Genomic DNA, 24,629 nt, shown 5'->3' with positions numbered 1-24,629 from the left:
GGGGGCCTTCCTGCTCATAAGAAAAGCCCTGCGGGATCAGGCCCAAGGCCCATCTAGTCCAACATCCTGTTCTCACAGTGGCCAACTAGAGGCTTGTGGGAAGCACTCTCCCAACCTGCGAGTCCCAAAACCTGGTATTTGGAAGCATGTGTTACCTCCAACAGTGGAGACGGAACATGGCCGCCATGGCTAATAGTCATTGATGGCCTTATTCTCCATGCTTCTACTGCTGAGTGGGCCTTAGCCATCAAAGGCCTCTGCCCTGACAGGACTACCAGGCCTCTACAAATTCCTAGCTAAGGAACACCATCACCTCAACAAAATATATAAGCCCACCAACCCAACCCAACCTTGCCAAAAAGGCATTGTTTTAATTTCAAACAGAATTTGCTGTTTCCAAACTGGACAAATAGGCCAACTTAATAATAACACTTTTTTTTAAAAAAAAATTACCCCTCACAACGAATAGCCCTGTACATGAGCAAAGCCTTCAGGAATGCCAGAACTATAATTAACTAGCAGCAAGTAGCCCATAAGTTATCATGGTGCAGGAGAAAACAGCTAAAAATAAAACACTGTAATTTCAAAAGGAAGAAGCAGCAGCAAAGGAAAGGAAAAGAAATAAGGTAAAGGTGGTGGGTGGTTTTTTTTTCCTTTTTCTTTTAAAACAATAGATGTGTGTGAAGTCATGGCATCAGCTGTTACAGGGAGACAAATAAATTATCGTGAAGAGGATACCGAAACAAAGTTCTGCCAGTTCCTGTTCTTGGGTAAAGGAGCAAGTAAGACCCCCCCCCCTCAGTTCACTGAGCGCATCGAGCGGCTGCTTCTAGGAAACCGGTGGACTTTGACGTGCTTGGACAAATGGTCGCTCCGAGCAAACTTCTTCTCGCACACGGGGCACTGGTACGGCTTCACTCCAGAATGCGAGCGCCTGTGCCGGGACAGTTCATCTGATCGTGAAAACCTGAAAGTCAGTAGGGGGGGAGGGTTATCAGTAGGCTGTTGTGTTTGGTTGTCATCAATGCATGAAAAACCAAAGAACGAAGTCACACAATGAAAAGACGACAAAAAGTGATTTATAAGCTCAGACAGAACAAAACTGCATGTAAAACAAACATATGCATGAATAGAAGAGCTGGCAGCTGTTGTGCACCGATTCCAACCATTTCTCCAAATACCTCAGGTTATTCTCTTATTACGACAAGATCTCCTGGATTTCATCCAGTTTCAACAGAACAAAATGGAGAAATTCTCGCAGATGGCAGCTGTAAATCCCCTTTTGAAATCTTTGTTCATATGGTATAGTTCTTCCACAAAAGCTTAACCAAGGTACTTTCTATCCTGTAATCCCTATAATTTTATTTATTTTAGTAGATAGCCTTCCTTTCTTCCAACATGGAACTCAACATGATATACATGGATTTCCTGGCCAGTCTCCCATCAAGGCACTGAGCAGACTCAATCCACCCTACCTTTATCAAGACAACAGTATCATGTGCCCATAAACCACTCCCCTATGGGCCGGGGCTGCCCACTTGTCAGTCACCTGGCATCACAATTACACTCTGTGATCTGTTTTTCCATTGCACTGTGTATAGACACCCCAGTGATCATCAGGGTATCCACCATAGTGCATGGTGCTTTGAAAGACCTGACAATCAGCTGATTGACAGGGATCACAGGTAAAGAATCCCTGACAGATGACTATCCACCCTCTGTTTAAAAACTTCTAGTGAAGGAGAGTCCACAACCTTCCGAGGTAGTCTGTTCCCCTGTCAAGCATCTCTTACTGAGTCATTTGTTTAAGCTATTTGTAGACCAGTTAATTGCCAATGTTTCTAAGTGGTGTACATAAAAATTAAAAAAGCATGCAATGGATAGGATTGATTAAAATTAATCGTAAAAACTGAAAAGTTCCCCTTCAATTGCCTGCTGAAGAAAGGTCTCGTTTGCCAAACACCTTTGTCAAGCAATTCAACAGAGAGGAATGAATGAATCAATCAATCAATCAATAAATGCAGTGACTCACATTCGGCATCAAGCTATTTCCCACATGCCCTAGCAGACCTGTCCCCAAAATGGCGGCAACATGTGGGAAATTCTCCAATGCATTGGGACAAAGTCATTATCCATGAACTACTAGCGGCACAGAGGCAGATGCCGGCCACCAAGCATAGTTAAAAGTAGTCATTTCATATCCACTGGAACTGATTTCAAAGGAGGAAGAGAGTGACACTGTCTTATACAAATGTTCCTCTTGTATTGGAAGGCACAGAACGGTGCCATTTTGAACACAAGGCTCAGTCAGATTGTGGGGAAGGGGGAGAGAGAGACCCTCAGCTAGCAATATAACTCTCTGAGCTTATACCTTAGGCTTAGGCAGCTCCTGCCTAACATCAGGAAAGGGGAAAAGAAAAGAAAAACCCTAAATACTGTCAATACTGAGATGAATTCATAGAGTTGCAAGGCAGGACAATGCTGATTTCTAGTTCCGAGTAATGCTGAAACGCCTATGAAAAAACTCCAAGTGTTCTGCTGCCCAAGAGACTACTGCCCCTTTCGAAAGATGGTGTCACGAAGTGGGTGTCAGCTGGAACAGTAGCAAAGGTTGGCACTGAAAAGAATTCCTAAGAAGTGCCGTCAGCTGTTTGCTTGTAGTAAATGAATGAAGCCGCAGTCATTTACTAAATGCAAATTGGAGGAGAAAGGAAATCTGCAAAATGTGTTTGCCTGAAAAGATAGTACATAGATTGCTGTGTTTAGGTGAATGCATTTTGTTTTGTTTTTAAGCACACACAAAAATTCTCAAAAAATTCTCAAGAGAAATGCAAGTGTGTCAAATTCCTGTGCCATCATTGGGTGATGCTTGGATTTATTTCTGCATACACAAACACACACAGAAATGCTGAGTCCATTGGGGTGAGTTTTTATTATTAGCAAAATCAGGGACAGATGTATGAGCACCTCAAAGATATGTGCTCTCTGAGCCATGGAAAGCAGCGTGAGTTAATATGATAAGAATATTCTTTACCTCATGACTAAACCCTGCAGTTGATCAGGTAACAATGTTGCTAGGCTGTTGCCCAGCTCGCTTGGAAAGATCAGCTTACTATACCAGCAGAAATAAACTCCCTGCTTGTTTATACAAAAGAAAAGACTCAAAGGTGAACACATGTGAAACACGTAGAATCCCTTGCGACCGCCACACACTAGCCTTACCAACTTTTGTTTGCTCATTCATGGTGTCATGGTGCACATGGAATGATGAAACATGTCCTTAAAGAGTTCGATTCAATCACAGGTGGTTCTCGGGCCAAACAAGCAGGACACACGACGGGTCCTGGAATCATGGTAGCAAGCTGCCTGGGTTTCACAGCAATTAGCTGAGCCCAGAAAGTGAGAAAGGGGGAGATCTTTCCCCATATGTTAATTGCTCAGAAAATCTGGGTTTAAAAAGTGCTTCAGTGGGGTTTAAGCATGCTTCAATGGAGGGCTGCTGGCAGAGTGAAGCCGCTGCCTCAGGTTGGTTTGGGGGGTGTCATGGAAGGGCAGCAATTTGTTAGTTATTTAATTGGATGTTGTGCCTTTACTCCCAGGGAGAGGTACTTGTGGATTTTCCGTCTCAAGTGCCTCGGATACTTGACTTGGAAGGGGGAATCCTCTGGAACTGGAGGAGGAGGGAGCGCTGCGCATTATTCACCTGTGGAAATGTGCTTCATACCACATATATCTTCTTTTCTTGACAGAGACCCCCACATCTTTTTTTTTTAATTACGGCAAGGCACATCCAGATACACAATTTGCTTTGTGTCAGTCAATTGCAGTATTCTTTAGCACCTTCATATAATGCGCCGCTAGTCCAGCTTCCTTGTTTTTCAAAAACCCGCCCACATTTTCTTATGTGATGCAAGGTGCTTTAGAAGTGTGCAGACTGGAGCTAATGGACTGCATCTGCTTTCTAGTGCAAGCTGTGCTGAAGGCCTTGCATAAAAGAAAAGGTACAAGAAGTAGCCAATAGGCATCACTGTGTCTCCATATGCCCTACATCAGTATTCTTCAACCTCAAATCCCCAGGCATTTGTTAGACTACACCTCCCAGCATCCCTAGTCAAGTTAGCCAATGGTCAAGGATGATGGGAGTTGTAGTTTGACAGCATCTGAGGACCCAGGTTCAAATGCTTCTCAGTTAAAACTATTATCGTTCCTCACCCTTGAATTATAGCACCTCGATTGACAAACATTATTTTATTTTTATTTACTTATCAGATTTATATACACACAAAGGAATGGTATTCTGAAGGAAAAGCTGGTATGTTTCAAGTTCCAAGGACTGATATATAGAATTTCAGGTATCACACATGCTAAAATATCAAAGATGGGGGGGGTTAAATATCGATTTCATAGGTCAAATACCAACCCAGGAATTGGATATCTGCATTCAGCATGAAATCTGAGTTCAACTATGTGAACTGTAGCAGATTCCAAATTGGATTTTTGAATGAAAAATGCATTTTTGAGTCAATTATGGTGGTCCAGCCATTAAGTGGATTGATGGCTTTCCAAATTATAAGTCCACAGCTCACTTACATTTTGTGTTTGCCAATTGCTTCATCCCAAGTTCTGATAACAAGTTCTTGCTAATTACATGCTGCATTAATATAATGTTTTTAAATGCTGGTTTTAAATTGTTTTTAATGATAATTTGAATCTTTTATTTTATATTTTTTGTAAACTGCATAATAGGTTTTCTTACAATCATGTGGTATATAAATTTTGTTAAATAAAATAAACAAGCAAATAAACACCTTAAACTGCATTCATAGAGTAGGTGCAGCGCAATTGTGGGCAAGCGTCTGTTCCAATGGCAGATATTTGTCATTTTCCTGCAGAGCTTGTTTGATTGCTTTACACAACAGGTTATTTATTCTGTAGGCTCTCATAATGGTACAACAATAACAAAGACTATAAATGGTCCCAGGGTATGGTCTGAAGGCAAGGGAGGCTACTGGCCTGGTGAAGCGAAACTGGTCTGGCTCTAAATATAGGAAGGTGCCTTATTTTGAGTCAAACCAATGTTCTGCCTAGCTCAGTGTTATCTACTCTTGACTGGCAGAAGATATCCAGGGTTTCAGGCAAGACCTGGAGATGCCGGGGATTGAACCTGGGACCATCTGCATGCAAAGCAGATGCTCTGCCACTGGGCTATGGCCCTATCTCATGTACGCTCCCTTGGGTTCCATGATGGAAGAAAGGCAGGCTATAAATGTAAGGAAACAAAGTCACAGCTGTCCTAGGTGTTACTTTATCCAAACCCCAGTCCCAAAGAGTTTTCAACCTTGCTGTGTAACACCCCCCCACATCGCATGATGTGGCTATGCTCTTCCCTGCTTCCAGCAGTAGCTACTACAGCAACGTATCACTTGCCTTGCATCAGGTCAGACCATATATGTATCCTACCAGTTTGGCATTGTCTGGCTAGCAGCGACTCTCTGTCTGGGTTTCCAAGACACAGACCTTTCCCATCACCTGATGGGTCTTTACTGGAGGTGCCAGGCACTAAACTTGGCTCCTTCAGCATCTACTTGACTTTACTGAGGTTTGGTCCTTCCCCATGGAGCAGGAGCAGAGAAAGAGCCGTTTGATTCTGCCTTGCCTACTTTAAATGTGTTTTGGTGCCTTATGAGGAATGGCTTAGGGAGCTGGGTATGTTTAGCCTGGAGAAGAGAAGGTTAAGGGAGGTTATGAGAGCCATGTTCAAATATATAAAAGGATGTCATATGGAAGAGGGTGAAAGGTTGTTTTCTGCTGCTCCAGAGAAGCGGACACAGAGCAATGGATTCAAGCTACAAGAAAGAAGATTCCACCTAAAGATTAGGAAGAACTTCCTGACAGTAAGAGCTGTTCGGCAGTGGAATTTGCTGCCAAGGAGTGTGGTGGAGTCTCCTTCTTTGGAGGTCTTTAAGCGGAGGCTTGACAGCCATCTGTCAGGAATGCTTTGATGGTGTTTCCTGCTTGGCAGGGGGTTGGACTGGATGACCCTTGTGGTCTCTTCCAACTCTATGATTCTATGATGTTATACTATGGTAGTAATGCACTACTGCAAGACGAGCAACAGTGGTTAGATAACAGCCTGTGGAGCAAAGTCATTGCTGGTGCTGCAGCCATCATACTACAGACAGAAGGAGGGTCGTACCACACAGCAGCACGGGGTAGCCAACATGGTAGCTCCAGGCATTGTAAGACTCCAGCTCCCAACTTCCCTGAGCACTGGGGCTGATGGGAAATGGTGTCGAAGAACATCTGGAAGGCACAACACTGACTACCCCTGCAACAGAAGAATGGAGAAATGGAGAAGCCAATCTGTAGTAGATGTATTAGAATACGGGCACATCGGATTTCCTGGTGCAAATTGGACACCCAGGTTCTCTTTTGAGGGAAACCTTTCGGCAACATGACATTTTGTTTTTAATCTCACTGTCTCATCTAAAAGAAGGAGCAGCTTTAGTGCTGTCCATAGCTAAGTTATAAGAAAGGAGATTCCGACCAAACTACAGGGGAAAAACCCTTCTGACACTGTAGGAGCTGTTCAACAGCAGAACTGACTCCCTCAGGAGGTTGTGGTCTCTCCTTTCTTGGAAGTTTTTAAGCAGAGGTTAGATGGCCATCTGTCATGAATGCTTTAGGGCCCTTCAGGTCCCTTCCAACTCTACAGTTCTTTGATTCTAAGTATTGTGTTTCCATTTACACGGACCAGGGTAATTTTCTTTAATTGCTCTTGATGCAGGGTTTTTTAAACAAACGAACACCTGAAAAGCATCTGTTTGGGAAAAAAAGGAATCTTACACAAAGAGGAAAAGAAAACAACTGAAGGAAAAATACCAGAAGTGTATCTCTTGGGCCTGTGTGTTCAATACGGGGCGATAAAGAAAAATGGAAAAGAACAGAAGCTCCAGGTGCACTCGGCACACACAAGTCATGTGAGGTCCCAGCTCTCTCTGAACTTCTGGAAAGTAAACATTCTCTGCTGATAAAAGGAAAGCTGTGCAATTCTGGGCTCAGTTAGCTCCAGCTACTTGCCACTCTTTGCCACTTTGATGGCCAAAAACACCACATAAGTGTGCATTGAAATCCTGGACTAATCCTAGAGAGGTATACTGGAAGAAACAAACTCATTGGAAAATGGGCAGCTGCCTCTTCCTTCCTTTTAACAAATACCCATTGCAAATGTGGGGTGGGAAACCCCGGGCCCTCTCTGGCCCAGAAGAAGAAGAAGAAGAAGAAGAAGAAGAAGAAGAAGAAGAAGAAGAAGAAGAAGAAGAAGAAGAAGAAGAAGAAGAAGAAGAAGAAGAAGAAGAAGAAGAGTTTGGATTTGATATCCCGCTTTTTCACTACCCTAAGGAGTCTCAAAGCGGCTAACAATCTCCTTTTCCCCTCCTCCCCCACAACAAACACTCTGTGAGGTGGGTGGGGCTGAGAGACTTCAAAGAAGTGTGACTAGCCCAAGGGCACCCAGCAGCTGCATGTGGAGGAGCAGAGATGCGAACCCACTTCCCCAGATTAGGAGTCTAACGCTCTTAACCACTACACCACACTGGCTCCCTTTCCATGCAACCCACACCCTGCAGTGTCCGTACTCTGCCATCTCCTTGAATAATCTTGCCTGCCTGCAATGTGCCACTGATCTGTTGATCTGCTGTCTTCCATAAGTCTCAATGAGCTAGAGCTGTCAAATGTACATACAGTATCAGCTGATGCAGTTAACATAGGCACTGCTTCAAAATAATAGCTCCCATCCCAAAAGATTAAAGGGTGTAAGGATCTGCAGGATGTGTAGTTTCTCGAGTAAAGAAAGGGGAAGACCTCTGGTGATGTATGTATGCTCTTAGACTACACAACTCATGATGCACCAAAGCAGATCACAGCTGTGCACTGTAGCCTGCGAGGTGCATGCTGTCCCTTCCCCTGCATTTTGCAGAGGCAGCAAAAACATGAGAGGTCTATCCATGGCTCGTGTACATCACTCATGTTAGTCAGCTGTTACTCACAAGGACGCAGGCAGTCATAAATGCAAGCACATTCCCCATCCCAGTAATGCAACATATCGCCTGGGCCATATCCACTGCCCTCTCTCCTGTGATAAATGTACAGCTGCCATTTTCTGAACTTTGTGACATTCCACAAAGCCGAACCTCATAAAGAAGGCATCTTACATCTTAGTTCTTACTCTGTTTAAGGGTTGGGCACTCCAGGCCTCTCTCTCTAGCCCTCAGGCCACACGTCCTGCCCTAGCCACAAGCCATCGCTGGCCCATCTTCTCATGAGTGCTTTTGCATGGCTGGAAATTATCCTTGAATTTTGTCAATGCCCCTTGCTTGTCTGGACGGAGGCTAGATTGCGCTGTGTGAGCGGGTGTAGAAACCTACCTACTGCACAAAGGTAACATTTGCATTTGTTGTTCCACCCAATTTGCTTCCAGACTCACCCAACACTTGCATGTGGCCTCTGAACAGTGGCCAAGAAGGGAATGTGGCCCACAGGCTGAAAAGGGTTCCTCACTCTTGCTGTAAAGCAGGGGTGGGGAACTTTGGGCTCTCTGGGTGTTGCTGAGCTACAACTCCCATCAGCCCCAGCTCAAGGCTTATGGGAGCTGCAATACAGCAACATTTGGAGGCAAAAGGTCCCCCACCCATGCCCTAAAGCAGAGTTTCCCAAACTTGGGTCTCCAGTGGTTTTTGGACTACAGTTCCCATCATACCTGACTACTTATCCTGCTAACTAGGGATGATGGGAGTTGTAGTCTGAAAACAGCTGGAGACCCAGGTTTGGGAAACCCTGTCCTAAAGCATACTAAAAATAAATTTTATAAATTGGTGATTTCACGCTCTTCTCTACAACTTGCGACAGTTTCACCCATTGCCCTCTTGGCATCTTTTGCTCATGCTATCCATGCTCCCCTTGAAGTTAGGAAAATGACGTACATTTGTGGCTTTTGTAAAATACATCCTCAGAAGAAAGGATGGGAAAGCAAAATGGGCTGGAGAGTCACTGAGAGTCCTCAGCTAGGCTTGCTGGGATTTCAAGTCCATTGGCTACAGAATACCAAAATCATTTTCCTTCACCAGCATTTTTTTTAAAAAAAACCTGAACATTTGTCATAATTTCCTCACATCCCCCGCTCACAGAAACAAAATTTTCCACAAAAAATATTTGCATTAGGGTTCACTGTCAGGGAGAGCAAATATTTTAAATGCCATGACAGGAAGCCATCAGGACGGGAGGCCAACTGCGTAGTTAATAATCAACTCTTTCCCTAAAAACCACGGGTGAGAAATGTTATGAGTCGTTCCTTGCAGGCATAGGGCAATCAACCTAGGGAAGTGTCACAAATATGGAAATTGAAGAACATAAATACTGAGTCAAGCCAAATGTCCAACCGAGAATCTCATTCCTTCAGGCATGACCAACATTGCATCCTACGCCATCGGAAAACCACAGCAATTACACAGCGATTCGCCTGTCTAGTCTCTCTTACTTACAGCCTGCGGAAAACAGAGGGTTTGGAGGCATTTTGACTAAGCCTTCCCCATCCTGAAGAGAAGCATGCCTATTTCATCCTCAAGTATCCATGCCCAACTGCAACATGTAGTAAGCACCACCCACTGCAAGATGGCATTTGGCATCGCCTCACAAGTGCAGGGGTGGCAGCCACAACAAAGATGCTCAGCACACGGATGAGATGCAGGTCAACAGACACTTAGCAGACCAGATTTGCAAAGTCTTGTGGAATTTGTGTTGATTCAGTCAGAAGGCACGTCAAGCCATTCAGAAAGCAGAGATTTCCCTGGGTCTGATTGTATGCTTCCACTTAAAGATAGTGAATATGGATATATAATTGATAATTCCCCCCCTCCCTCTTTTTTTACTAACTGCAATTATAGGAACATATGGAGCTGTCAAAATACTTTGCCCATCTAGCCGAGTATTGTCATCTCACCTGCCACCCAACCATTTAACTGGAGAGGATTGAGTCTGGGACTTTTTTTGTATTCAAATCCTGTGCTTCACCACTGAACTCTTCTTGGCACCTATCCTTTCCTTTGGTACTGATTGCGGGAAATGCATCGCAACCAAGCCCATAGCGTACAGCTCGCAATGCCTGTTCTGACAAGTTCAATCTCTCTTTCATGAGCTGAGATGACAACTGTTTTTGTTAAAAAACAAAACCTTTTCTGCCACTAAAGCCCGAGAGGTTGTGGCATTTGATTCATAGATGTTCCCAGCGTCATCTCATTTCGAGAGAACGTGCTTAAATTCTAATGATCGCCAGGTACTAAAGAAGAAGGCACATCCTTCAATTAACTTGGTTCGAAATCACCGGCTGGCAAATAACGTGGAACGAATGGCAGTATTATGCGACCCAGCCTGCCACCACATCCCAATACTGACCTCCATCCGCAACCAGGCCACGTACACGCAAAGGGTTTCTCCCCCGTGTGCCTCCTCAGGTGGGCTTTCAAGTGGCTGCTTTTGGTGTACATCTTGGTACATCCGGGAAAAGTACATTTGTGCATTTTAATGAGCTCTGCCGCAGGGTTCTTTTGAAACTTTTGACCCATGATGACCCCCGTTTGCCCCTGGATCGTACCTCCAGGCCCGATTGGTTTTGCAGCGATCGGAACTGGGGCTATGCGGACAAATTTGGAGGAGGAGTTCAAGTTGGACGATGGAACAAGCTGTGGCACAAGTGCAAACGTTTGCCCTTGGATGTTGACCAGGAGCTGTGCAATTTTAATGTTCTCTTGCGCCGGTCCCTGTGAACTAGGGCTTGGGTTTGATGCTTGCTTAACTTGCACTGGTTGGATTTGGAGCATGACTGGGATCCCCCCATCGAGGGACATAGCTCCGTTTGATGTATCCGTCGTGCTGCTTGACTGTTCGCTTTTGCTATCTTTTAAACTAATACTGGGGAGCATATGATCTTTGGGCTGCATGGAAGCCACAGTTACCTGGCCACAAGCTCTCATGTCTTTGGTCTCACTTTTCGGTCCTTCCTTGAGCTCTGTCTCCATGTTCTCTTCCAGAAACTCCTCGATTTCCTCCAGGGTGGGCTGGAATGGTCCCGAATCCTCCATCTCCACTGTGAATTCAGGCATCCTATAATGCTCCTCCTTCACAAGAGGCTGAAGTCTCCTTTTGTCCCACCAAGAGGCATGGCCATTCCCCAAGGATGCCTGAGACAACAAGTAGTCCAAGATGCTGTCCTGGCTCTCGGCACTCGATGAGCTCCCGCAGCTTGAGCTAAGGACCTGGGAATCGGGACTGGAACAAGAGCAAAAACTCGAAGAGTCGCTGTCATCTTCCGACAAGGGGGACGGCAGCATGTGGTACGACCTGCCGATTGCTGTCATGTCCCCAAAGTATCCGAGAAGAGGCCTTGCAGATGAGAAGGACTCATCCGCAGGAAGCAAGTGATCTACCATCCCGGGATAATCTCTTTATGGGTCTCCCACCAGCATGTACCAACAGAGCGAAAGCCTGGATATGGGAAACACAAACACCGAGAGTCAGAAGTCATGTTTAATCATTCATCTCAATGCACTAAAACTACAAAGCTTTCTCCAGCCTGGCCCACAATCCTTGCTGCGTGCTCATGTTGCTACATGTTTTGATATTGCCTGTTATCACCCAAGAGGATTTCTCGAGCGCTCTTTTTCCAAGATTGCACCACATGCTTGCAAAAGAATTCTCTCTGAAACGCCATTTCACAACCATGTGTTCTGGAGATTTACAGCAGCCTACTTATTTCCAAAGGATTGCTGGTGAGAAGAAATATGTCCTTCAATGTCCTTTTCCTTAGCCATGGATCTTGCAGCCAATGCTAAAGGGTAGAGAAAGCCGGGAACGAGGCCGAGGGAGGAGAACTGTTGAAATTTTTACCATTCCCAAACCTCCATATCAAGTAGAGTGTTTATTACTGGGTTGCCGCTTTCCACTGGCTTTATTTTTAACTTTCTCACATATACAAATATAGGCTAATCAGCGTAATGCAAAGCTTGGGGCGGCAGGAGCTAAAAATATTGGCTAGACTTTGACAGTGAGGGTTTTCCTCTTCGGGTTAATGATTCAAATTTTCTACTGCCATTATCTGTTGCGCTGCTCTTGATACAGGCTTGAACCAAGCCGGACTATTTAATCGCCATACCTTGGGCAAAGAGGGGACCGTTCCCCACCCCTCAGAGAAAGATTACTAGCAAATTTTAGCTCTGAGTCTGCATGCCCACAAGTCCAGTGTAAAAACTTCTCTCCAGCATATTCTCCTGCCTTTCATGTGAAGCACTGCCATGGGATGAACTGAACCATCTGACAGCTTCTAAATTTGGAAGACTCCCGTCAGAATTAGCATCTCAATTCTGGCTTTGGATTTCAAAGCATTGTGACCAGCCTCGTTGTGCCATGTTTCTGACAAGCACCATCAACTCACTTAGCCTCGGGAAGGCCTGGGAGTGAATTTCCCAATGCTACGGAAGCGCATCTGGGTGAGGGGGGGGAGAGAAATCATGCACAGGCTGCCCCAAGCGAAACTCTCACAGCAAAACACCCAAAGCTTGTGCTCTCAATTGTGAAAGGGAAAATATACAGTCTCAGGCAGACAATTATTTGCTCTTCCAGTAAAGGCGAACCTACTTTGCCTTGGGGGAGGGTATATGAATTGTGGCGGCAGATCCTTTAAGAGCCAGTGTTGGTGTAGTGGTTAGAGTGTCGGACTATAACCTGGGAGATCAGGGTTCAAATCCCCTCTTGGCCATGAAGTTCACTGGGTAGTCTTGGGCCAGTCACTGCCTCTCAAACCTATCCTACCTCACAGGGTTATTGTGGGGAAGAAATGAGAAGAGGGAGAACGTCTTGGAGGAAAAGGTGCAATATACCAACTGCAATAAACTTATAAAATAAATAGAAAACCTGGGTTTGGAAGAAAGAGGAGTGATCGTGAGAGCGTGAGAAGGGGCAATGGAAAACAAAGGAGATATCAAACACACCTTTTGCACACGAAAGCTCATACCAAAATATAAACTTAGTTGGTCTTTAAGGTGCTACTGAAGGAATTTTTTTTTATTTTACCTTTTGCAAAGTCATTTCTAGCATGCTCGTCTGCTATTGCTGCGGCAGCCACATTGCCACAAACGGTTGTTGATATTGTCCAGGGGTAAGCAAAAGATGCTTACCATTCCCCGTATAATCTGTGCTTTTTCTGCAACTTTTAACTCGCCCCATCTTTGTCTCGTTCCGCTCAAAGAAACAAAATCCCAAGCACGCACCGCGCAGCTGAGATGGCAAAAGATGAATTTTGCACACATCTTCCATCAGCACCAGCCCACTGACATTCCACAGGAAGCCTGAACAAGCGAAAGTACATTTCTTTGAAAAGCAGCTTCCTGACTGATGCAAGGCTGGGGACGTGGATGGCGAGTCCTGAAGCAAAAAAAAGCATTTGTTGGCTTCCCAAGCTGCACACTTTCCTAGTTTACACACAAACGCCAGTCATCTCTTCTTGTCAAATGACTGCACTTATGAAATGTTCACATGTGAGCTGAACGGAGGAAGTTCAATCAAAGGTTAGGCTTCACGGTGCAAAAAAAGAGGAAGGCTAACAAAGTTATTATGACATAAGCTTTCGTGGGCAACTATCATTAAGTGCTATACTGAGTTCTATATACATACCAGGACAGTATGTGGTTGCAGCAGAATGGTATACTGTGAGATCAGAAGGAAAGGTAATGCCCCCCAAAAGGACAGGAGATAATAATTATATTTTATTAACAGTGATCATTCACACATATAAGTAGTTAAATAATACATGTAGGGTGATTTATTTATTTTTTAATCCATTGTGTTGGTTCAGTTCACAAGTGTATGGTTATTTATCCATTCCACAATGCATTTTCACCTCTTTTTGCATAATAATCACTTTGAATACTGTAGTAAAAGGGATTCTTCACCTACACAGGTTAATTGCCTAAGGATGCTACAGATCAGATCTGAACCTCCAGTTTTCTCCTTTGTACTGCTCCAGGTTTATAGTTTAACCCTGTTCATTTCTACCGATAAGTGAGTTCCATTGAATCAAATGGGATTTGCACCCAGGTACAGGACTGCAGGTTTAATCAGTTTGATAGATTAATCAACTAAAGCTTTAGTTAATTAACCGGTAGGGGAAGGGGACCATACATGTGTTTATTCAGGCTGTGGTATATTTGTGTAATAGAGATGGGGGGGGGATACAAAAGATGGCATTTATAAAATTATAATTTCACACTCCCTTTAATATTGTGGGGGAAGGGGAAATCACCCTGATAATGGGCATAAGAAAGGTCTTCTCAGTAATATCATCCTCCTTATTCCCTGATAGAAGCTTTGGTAATATGCCATCAATGAATTTGATCAAAATAGTCAGCAAGCAGAAAATTAATCAACCAGGGATATCAAGAAGAAGAGGAAGAGGAAGAGGAGGAGGAGGAGGAGGAGGAGGAGGAGGAGGAGGAAGAAGAAGAAGAAGAAGAAGAAGAAGAAGAAGAAGAAGAAGAAGAAGAAGAAGAAGAAGAAGAAGAAGAAGAAGAAGAACAACAACAACAACAACAACAACAACAACATGGTTGTTGTTATTATTATTATTATTATTATTATTATTATTATTATTATTATTTATACCCCACCCATCTGGCTGGGCAAAATTCACACAAGGGATTGTCTTAATCTATGATGTCCTAAGGAAACTTGGCCAGCATACACAAGTGAGTGTACACACCAGTTCAGTATGTTCAGATCTTTGGAAGACACCCTGCTCTGAGTGCCATGCTTTCTGGCGTAAGGAAGGTCTTCGGAGTAGTAGCATCCTCCTTATAGAATCTCCTCCCCAGTGACGCCCAGCAAGCTTCCAGCTTGTTCTTTTTTCTTGTTGTGAATCAAAGCTTGTTTGGAGGGAAACGCATCAAAATGCAGCACTAGGCATTTTAATATGATCTTCATTCGCTGCTCTGCAGGCATTCGAGTGCCTCGTGGTGGGACGAAGCATTTCAAAGCAGAGATGCATTAATGAATCCTGCCCCAGTTTGGTCACAGTCCAAAGGCTGCAACCTTACCAGGGAGGGAGCCCCCCACTGAAGCTAAGGGCACTTGCTTCTGAGCAGATATGCACAGTTCACAAATTCCACTGGGGTGTGCTGCAGATGGCATGCAGGAGGGAGGGGGGAAATGGGAAACATATGTCTCCAAAAATGCAGGGAATGCATGCTGGGGCGCACCAGGCTATGCCTCACCAAAGGAGGGCACGCATTTGATTTGCATAAAATCTGCATGAATCCGATTAATATGCATAGATACAAAGTAATAAACCATCGTACTATAATTTAAATAGAAATACAGTACATTTTTACTACAGTGGGGAAGGTGGCCTGTTTGCCTGCTCAGCCTGCTGCCCAGGGGTTCCCTGTTGACGGGCAACTTCAAGGCTCTTCCTGCTCTTCCTTCTGATGGGCTCTTTATCTTTAAACTTGACTGGGACGCCTTCAACAGAGGGCTGTCCTCCGTAGGACACGTGGCCTCCCTATAGTGTTTCCTGGCAAGGGCCTACGATGTGTCCCATGGTATTTGGTTTGCACATCTCTCCTTTAGACTTCCATGCTTATGGCCATTCATGCAAATGGACGGAAATCTTACCTAACTCTGTGCTGGACTATGACCAAAGTGCAGAAAACAGCACTGTATCCAGGTTTCTCTTCAAAGGGTCAGGAAAAAGCAGCATTTTAGAAAGAAATTGTCCATGCCAAACATACAGGAAGTGGAGCAAAGCTGAATGGAACGGACAGGCAAATAGGCAGAAAAAACAGGCAGAAACTATCAGGTTTGCAAATCCTGGGAGCAAATGCTGTGCTGTAGGGCTTAGGCCTGAACAGATATGTATAGGATTGCACCTTCAGGGCACATTTTAAACCACGGACGGCTGATTTGTAGCCCTCCATATGTTGCTAGACTACAGCTCCCGCAGCATCCCTGACCATTGGCCATGCTGGCAAGGACTGAGGCCAACCACATCTGGAGAACCAACCATCAGCCAACGCTGTTTCGAATTGTCCTTGTCAGCTCAGGAGCTAGCATTTCAAGCAGTGATGAGGGCAATGTTCATCTCTGCGATTTCATCAGAATGCAGGGTCCTTGAATCAGGTTCTGGGGTGGGGGAGGATGGAGGGGGAGGAATGACATGAGAGTCGGCAGATGACGAGAATGCTTTCCAGCACAGGGCCAGCTGCTATTCATCTTACATTCCCATATCCATATGGCGCAAATCAGTGCTCTCTCCTCCAGTGAGAGAAGAAATGCGAACAGGAGGCAGAAGGGTGAAGCCCTAAAGGCACAGAGGTCAGTAGGCAGATGTGAGAACTTATACCCCTATCCTTGCCCTGTCAGAGCTGTCACTGGAGCCAAAGGGAATTCTGGGTATTGGAGGAACATGCTGGATTCATCACTTGCCTGCTAATGACCAAATCCTTCTCTCTTTTTTCCTTTTCTCTTTTGGAGATTCTTAAAGAAGTATGCAATAGTAATGTTAGGGTCATGGGGAAAATACATAGCTGTATTTTCAATTACTGAGGCCTGCCCACTTTCAACAGTTTATCCATGAATATGTTTTGTGGGAGTTATTGCTATGGTTTGTTCTTGTTCTTATTATGAATTTTTATAGGGTCCCCCCCGCCGCCCCCGCCACCTCTGCATCTGAAATGCAGTCAGCTCCGGGGTGAAGCACATTGATTCTTCCACAGTACACAAGTAGGTCACCAAACCTCTGCAATATCCTCACAATATTGCTTTCTTGCTACTGATCTTTCAGAGCTACCTTGTTTTGGGAACAACAGTTGCCTGTTTAGGTCACCGGCTAAATATTAAAAGGGCAGCAAATGTGCTGCATGCCTGTGCACTGCTGTATTTCAGAGTAAGCATTCAGAGGAGAATGCAGAAAGCTATGCAAAACCTGAGCCGCTTGTCACTCCAGGGAACATTAGAGGACGACTGGGGAGCAGAGAGATGTTGCTGCTAACAGTATAATCCGATTTGGTGCCTTTAAAACAGCTGTGGAAACGCTGACAGCTACTTTCTAGGGTTGCCAACATCTCCTCTCTTTGATGCAACGTAATCCCCTAAACTTATGTTCTCCCTACTACAACCGATTGCACCTGCGGACAGAATGCACAAATCCCATTGGGACATCATCATTGCACCTTCAAGAAAGTCCTTGCATCAGGTCACTGGAATGCCACAGCCCACGAATCCCAAGAAACAGCAGAATTACTTTGCATGCAAATGTCCTTGCATCTGTATAGGGAAAGCACCAAGTCAAGAAGCCAGTGTGGACCAGTGATTTGTTTCCACCAAGGGAACTCAAGTACCAGCTTCTGCTTGACTGTAGACCTAACTCCCTCCATCCCTTGTGATCTAAGGGTGTTGCATTGCTAGCTGTGCTTACCTGCACTGTCCTAACTGGGCCCTAATATCTGTGCGCAGCTGATCATTCACAGAGCTCTTCCATGTGAGGATTTTCCCTCACATGGAGGAGACCTATGTGTGCAGCTCTGCATGCACAAAAGGGCCTACAGTATTATCATTCCACATGGCCTGTAGGATACCTGTGATCTACGCCCTTAGACCACATCCCAGTCTCAGTTCTTCCTCTGCCTTCTCATACATGCTCTGGATACTCTCCAACATTTCTCCGATGAAAATAGGGACGTCCCATTCCATAATGATAATTTTACTATTTATACCCCACACATCTTACTGGGTTGCCCCAGCCACTCTGGGCAGCTTCCAACATATATAAAAATATAATAAAACATTAACATTAAAAAAAAACTTCCCTATACAGGATTGCCTTTAGACAGCTCAGGGGTTAGATAACTCCATACCCTCCAACGTTTCTCAAATGAAAATAATAATAATAATAATAATAATAATAATAATAATAATAAATAATTTATTATTTATTATAATAATTTATTATTTATCCCCCAGCCACTATTGGCAGCTCCCAACCGAATATTAAAAACGCAATACAGCATTAAACATTAAAAACTTCTCTAAACAGGGCTGCCTTCAGATGTCTTTTAAAAGTAAGATAGTTGCTTATTTCCTTGACATCTGATGGGAGGGCGTTCCACAGGGTGCGTGCCACTACTGAGAAGGCCCTCTGCCTGGTTCCCTGTAACCTCACTTCTCACAATGAGGGAACCGCAAGAAGGCCCTCGGAGCTCAGTGTCCAGGTTGAACGATGGGGGTCGAGATGCTCCTTCAGGTGTACTGGACCGAGGCCGTTTAGGACTTTAAAGGTCAGCACCAACACTGTGAATTGTGGTTGGAAACATACTGGAAGCCAATGTAGGTCTCTCAGGACATCCTAAGGAAAAGCGGGACATTTTGGGATCGGATCAGAACTGGGACGGCTTCTCTAAATGAGGGACATCCCTTGAAAATAGGGTTATTTGGAGGGATATATATATATATATATATATATATATATATATATATATATATATATATCAGGACGCGGGTGGCGCTGTGGGTTAAACCACAGAGCCTAGGGCTTGCCTGTCAGAAGGTCGGCAGTTTGAATCCGCGCGATGAGGTGAGCTCCCATTGCTCGGTCCCAGCTCCTGCCAACCTAGCAGTTCCCAAGCACGTCAAAGTGCAAGTAGATAAATAGATCTGCAGCATGACCAAGATGCAAACATTTGGATGGAAATATGCAAATGAGGAAGCGGGACCAGGCAAAGAAAAGTAGGCTCGATTTCCAAAGGTGGCATCACCAGCAGCAGGAAACAGTTATAGTCCTATGCACACCAAACACCAATGTAACCTGAAGTGCTATTCTTCAGTAGCTACGGTACCAGTTTCCTTCTAGGGAGACAGACACCTGAACTGCTGCACTTGCATGGCAGTAAGATAAGGTTACCAGATGTCCCTGTTTCCCGGGGACAGTCCCTGGATTTACAAATCAGCCCCCATACAAAATCCATTGAAGTTGGATTCATTGAAAAAAATCTGGTAACCTTACAGTTAAGAGCCAAAGCTCTCTTCCACTGTTGAACCTGGATGGCTGAGATCCTACAGATTCCTCGGGGAGCAAGCACACAGGGGCAAGCGTGTGTGCATAGGCACATGTGTTCATGTATGACACAAGGACAGAGTGGACCTCTTAGGGATCTTTCCAAACACAGACCCTCTAGAAATAACCTAGCCTTTGATAACGTATTTTATTAGCAGCTATTGTAATGCTCTGTAGGGTTTTACGCCCTTGAGAAAAAAGCCTACAGAGCAAACTGCAGAATGGACGAGAACTGGACTACCAGCAGTGAAGAAATGCAACAGGATAGAAGAGACTGCGAATGATGAGCCAGTTTTAATTCCTCAATTTGTATCCCAGCCTTATTCGCATCAGCTCAGGGCAGCAAATATGAGGTTATCCCATTCCATCCTCACAGTGCCCCTGAAAGGTGCAGTATATTCGGTAGGTTTGTCTGAGAAATATTGGCATGTTCTGGGGGTACTCAAGGACAAGCAGTACTGGCACCTTCCCTCCCCCCCCCCTCCCCATGTTAAAAGCGTGGCAGTTACTATAGCAACTTCATGGTTGCACCTTTTGTTTCTTTTAAAAAAGAGACTGGATATGCCTCAAACCACCCACAGAACTTCACAGCTGAGCAGAGCCCTGAGCCAAAGTCTTTTTGTTGTTGTTGTTGTTCCAAATCTAACTTCCCAGACTACAGATTGGGTTGTTTTTAAGCCTGGCTGACAATCTGGCAGCAAAAGAGGTATGTTTACAGCCCCATCGTATGCTCTGCTGTGTGCACTGGGTTGGCATAAAGGGATGAAGGAGATGCATATAGCATCTAATCATCATCAGCGTTGTCGTCATCCTTTACTGTCATCTGCCGTCAGGCTGGTTTAAAAATACGCTTGCTGTTAAATGCGGCAAGAAAGGTTTCCCGATTAAGGAGCCTCCAGCCTGCATAGCACATGACTGCTTGTTGGTGCCAGTTAAATGCTTAAGAGAAAAGGCACATTGGGCAGCGCACAGCAACAACTTCAGTATATTAAGTCAGGGTCTGCTATTACTGCACACGGTTGCAGCTGCACAGAGTGCCAAGGGCAGCTTCTCGATTCCGACCAGCATCAAATATCATTTTACAACACAGGGCAAGTTTCTAGATCTCATGGCTGGAAAGATTTTTAAAACAAAACAAACAAAACCAGGAGCACATCTGCAAATTGAGTTGTATGCAGTGTTGGTCCTGCTTAGAGTAGATCCATTGTAATTGATGGATATGGCTAATGTAGGTCCATTAATTCCAATTGATCTACTCTGAGATAGCTGGATATAAGATATAGTTCCTTGCACACACAAAAAGGTTAAAAGTATTTCCTTTCTCTCCATGGGAAACCCTCCCAGCACCTTTATCCCACCTTACTGTCCACCAAAGAATCATAGAATTTTAGAGCTCGAAGGGACCACAAGGGTCATCTAGTCCAACCCCCTGCAATGCAGGAAACTTTTGACCAATGTAGGACTCGAACCCATGACCCTGAAATTAAGAGTCTCATGCTCTACCAGCCGAGTGCTCTCTCGCTCTCTCTCGGACCTCTTCCCTTCTCCTGATTCCCTCTATTCACAATTAGACATTCAGAATACATAACCTACCTATCTATAGGCTGGTAGCCTTGCAGTAGTCAAAATCCCTGATAATAAAGGAGAAGAAGGTGCTCCAGTATATGAGATCAAAACATGGTCCGGTTAGCCATGTTTACACACACACATAAACACACACACACACACCACTTTTTCACAGCCTTGTCATAATTTCTGCAGGAGCAGAAGATGATCGATTGGGGGGGGGGCAGGGCAAGAAATCCCCTTTCTCGCCAAAAGCCAACTGGCTTTAAAACGCATCCATTCTCCTTTGTTTTCCAGAGGAGGAAAGAGTTTGTTTACAGCAATAATGGCGAAAGACTTTAATCCCGGGCTCTAGATTGTGTACATTCCGCTTTGACATTCATGCTGGTCACACACACATGGAGTCCCAAGCCTGTCTGTGCTAATCTGTCAAGAGGTGAATGGATAAAAGCTCCGGGATTCATTGCACTAAGCATGGGAGGGGGGCGGAACAGAAAGGGAGAAGGGATACATTTCATATCCCTTCAAGAACCAGGCTGTGGTTTTAGTGCGCGGAGTGGGGGGGGGGGTTGTTTTTGCTTCCTCTAAATAGCCGAGTGTGTTTAACCCAACCTCAGCTTCACAAGGCTGGGTATTAAAGAGCCTGACTGAACACACTGTGACTGGTGGAGTTCTCCCTCCCTTTGGCCTCTGAAGTTTGCAATGACCGACAGTAACCCTGCAACCATCTCTCTCTCTCTCTCTCTCTCTCTCTCTCTCTCTCTCTCTCTCTCTCTCTCTCTCTCTCTCTCCTTTCTTTCAACATTACCATAACAGCCATAGCAGAGCAAAGCAAAGCGCACAGCTGCCTCCTCTGTTTCTGCTGTAGGAGGTTGCTTCCCCAACATTACATCCCCACAAGCCACTCAAAAGTTGCTCAGGGAAACCAGTAAACAGAACCGTGCTGTGTGCCGCAGAACTTCTGCCTCTCTCTCTCTCTCTCTCTCTCTCTCTCTCCCCCAATATGTCAAATATCTCACACCCTCAAGTTGAGAACATAGGAAGCTGCCTTGTATTCCAAGTCCATCTAGCTCAGCATTGGCCACACAGACTGGCAGCAGCTTTCCAGGGTTTTCCATTCCCACCTGGAAATGCCAGGGATTGAAACTGGGGCCTTCGGGTTGCAAAGCAGATGCCCTGCCACTGAGTCGCACCCCTTCACTGTTAGAAAGAGGTTGGCGGAAGAGGCAGAACGTTGAAAGTGAAGGGGAAACATTTCCTAATTCTGACAGCAGTTCGGGAACAGAACTGAACCCTTCGTCCCCATTAGAGTCATGCTCTCCTCCAGTCACCCAAACAGCTGTTTGGCAGGCTGGGAGGAGCATGAGGATGCATGTTTCAAACTGGATAGCTCCACTGGTAAGAGCAGGACTCGGAATCTCAGGGTTGTAGGTTTGATCCCCACGTTGGGCAAAAGATTCCTGCATTGCAGGGGGTTGGACTAGATGACCCTCATGGTCCCTTCCTACTCAACAATTCTATGATTTTACCTTGCTCCCCATGTGCCTCCCTGCACATCACACTCACGCTCTCAAGCAATTTGTGGCAGTTTTTTGGGGGGGGGTTGGCAGTGGGAGCAGCTTGGGCATGCACATCAGTGTTGAAGGCCTTCCAGGGCCACGTCATGTGGCCCCTGAGTTACCCACATGTGCCTCAAAGGCAAAACAAGGAAAGTTTTCGATTCACCATCATGTGCTAAAAGTCAACGTGTCTTTTTTGCCATCTGCTTGAAAGCCACGCCATTGACATGTGGCCCAAATGAACCCATGATTTTATCACATGATGGCATACAGTGGTCTCACATACCCATGCCCTGCACTCCCCATGGAGAAGTCCCATATGGGAAACAGTCCTGGACTTCCTAGGAAAGGTGTGCAGTATCTTTTTGTCAGAGGCACTGAAGGGGAGGGGTACTCAATAGGTATGGGTTGGGATACAGCTGCTCCAACTTTGCCTACTCCTAAGGTAGGATTTGGGGCTGACTACAGGACATGGAGCCCCTTCCAGCTGTCAGGTTGCATGATTTGCCTCCCAGTGAGAAAATATGGCATCTCTTCTTGATTCAGTTACCAATATTGATGTCAGACTGTGCAATCTTTGGAATCGCACAGAATCCTTTATCCAAGGAAAGGTTCTTTGCAGCTCGGAAGCTGCTGCCCTGCCATACCGCACGACACAAATTAGCTCCACGTATAAAGACAGCCTCCTGCTTATTTCGTCATCTCTGCCCTGTTCTCCACTTAACACCGCAACCACAGCTGTCTTGTCCTGTCTAGGCGCTCCACGCGTTACCATAAACTTCGAAGCCACCGCCATCTGCAGCGCCCATCCATTTGTCCCATAGCCATGCATTTGCGTTTCACTTTCACCCCCTGGGGGAGCGGGAGGGGGGTCCAGAGAGAAAACCAGGAGTGAAGCTTTGAAACACACCAGAGTCACTTTTATAAAAAACAACAACAACATGCTGGAAGGAGTCAAGCGTGCAAGTTAAAGGCAAAGGGGGGTTGGCGGGGCGAAGGGAGGGCATCCCTAACAGTACAGGAGGAAGGATCAGTAACCGGATCTTTCCCAGTGTGGCAAGCGAAATGCACGCCGTGGGCTAAGAGAGGAAGCGGGGAAGTACCTGCACGTTTATTTCTTATTAAAGGGAAATCGCTGGCCGCCAACCCCGGCACCGCGAAGGCATGTTTCCTTGCTGCTGAAACTCCACAGCCAGCCTTCGCATATGGTGGGGAGCGCCGCCTCGCTCGCCCGCGCCTCCGAAACGCGTCTCTCTCCAGCGCCAGGAGCGGAGATCGGGATCCGCACAGGCGAGGATCTCTCGCCCTTCACGGCCAGAATCCGGAGTAGGAGTCTCTGCCCTCTCTCCCTCCCGCACCCGATCACCGTAAACATCTGAAGGCGCGCACACGCGCCCAGGCACCCACACGCACCCCGTCCTGCCTCCATTTGCTGCCGCAAAGAGGACTCGCCTCGCCTCCCTTCCGTCCACATTCCTCGAATTCTGCGCGCAAGTCGCCCCGGCGGCCAAGCCAGCTAATCGATCCTTCGATCCGGCGGCCCTCTACATTGATCCGCCAGGCTAGAGCCGCCGCCAACCGATCGCCTTCTCGCTTAGCGTTTCCTGCACGCGCAGAATAAAATAAGCATGCTGCCGGGTCCCTTGACTAGAAACTGTCTGCTTCTTCGTTTTCTTCCACTGAGGTTTACCACCCCCCAGTCCTCCTCCTTTCCTTCTCCCCCCACCCGTCCCGCATCGTGCACCCCCCCCTTCTTATGGGTCACAATCGTGTCATTTGCTTCTTACCTGAACTTATTCAGTCAACCCCCGAGGGTGAGCGTGAGGAGGGGAACAGCACACCCCACACAATTTAAACTGCAAAAAGATCCCAGTAGGCAGCAGCTCCTCTTGACATTTAATTCTTTTTTTAAAAAAAGGAGATGGGGGGAGGAGAGAGAGAAGCAAAAAATAAAACAAGGATGGATTAAACCCCCCACATTTCTCCCTCCAAGGAGATGATGGGATGGGTGGCAAGCGGCGTCCTTGAGAATCGCCCGCAGGCAAACAGGGTCCCGATGGGCGGCCAGCAACCCGGCCGGTGATGTGTCCTTTCGCTCTCCTCGCGTACTGTAGTACTATATGGGGATCACATGACTGCCAGGGAGGTTATCACAGTAAAAGGCAGGGGAAGGCTTGAAGGAGGCTCGACCCAAAGTGGCCCCCTCATTGGCTGAGGGAAAGGCAAGGGGCGGGCCTGAGGTTTTGTCGTCAATGGAAGTATCTGGTATGCTCGCTCCGCTCGCCTTCGCTCTCTCTGGTTTCCCCCCCCCCCCGCTCCTCTCCTCTCCCTCCACCCTCCCCTCCCCACCG

At 45.9% G+C, this 24,629-nt stretch overlaps 1 protein-coding gene across 4 annotated transcripts; it reads right to left on the bottom strand.

Moving 5' to 3' along the window:
• Positions 1 to 443: 443 nt before the first annotated feature.
• On the bottom strand, positions 444 to 24,395 carry KLF15 (KLF transcription factor 15). Of its 4 annotated transcripts, none has more exons than XM_035106493.2 (3): positions 24,066 to 24,395; positions 10,450 to 11,538; positions 444 to 967 (listed from the first exon to the last, which is right to left on the bottom strand). In XM_035106493.2, the coding sequence occupies exons 2-3, from the start codon at positions 11,481 to 11,483 to the stop codon at positions 799 to 801; spliced, it is 1,203 nt and encodes a 400-aa protein (XP_034962384.1). In that variant the 5' UTR covers positions 11,484 to 11,538; positions 24,066 to 24,395; the 3' UTR covers positions 444 to 798. The 4 variants fall into 4 exon arrangements, with proteins under 4 accessions (XP_034962384.1, XP_034962383.1, XP_034962382.1 ...); XM_035106492.2 differs by lacking the exon at positions 24,066 to 24,395 and adding an exon at positions 23,382 to 23,984; XM_035106491.2 differs by lacking the exon at positions 24,066 to 24,395 and adding an exon at positions 13,123 to 14,491 and having other exon boundaries at positions 10,450 to 13,040.
• Positions 24,396 to 24,629: the final 234 nt, after the last annotated feature.

The sequence above is a fragment of the Zootoca vivipara genome, chromosome 2, assembly GCF_963506605.1.
Source record: "Zootoca vivipara chromosome 2, rZooViv1.1, whole genome shotgun sequence".
Classification (NCBI taxonomy): Eukaryota; Metazoa; Chordata; class Lepidosauria; order Squamata; family Lacertidae; genus Zootoca; species Zootoca vivipara.
Note: the sequence above shows the minus strand (reverse complement) of the source record. Positions and strands in the feature narration are given on the sequence as shown.

Excerpts from the sequence above, each read along its gene's own strand:
- KLF15 (XM_035106493.2), bottom strand. The coding sequence starts at position 11,483 with ATGGTAGATCACTTGCTTCCTGCGGATGAGTCCTTCTCATCTGCAAGG. Across the intron at positions 968-10,449 it reads TGGCCTGGTTGCGGATGGAG|GTTTTCACGATCAGATGAAC; the intron begins GTCAGTATTGGG and ends ACTGACTTTCAG.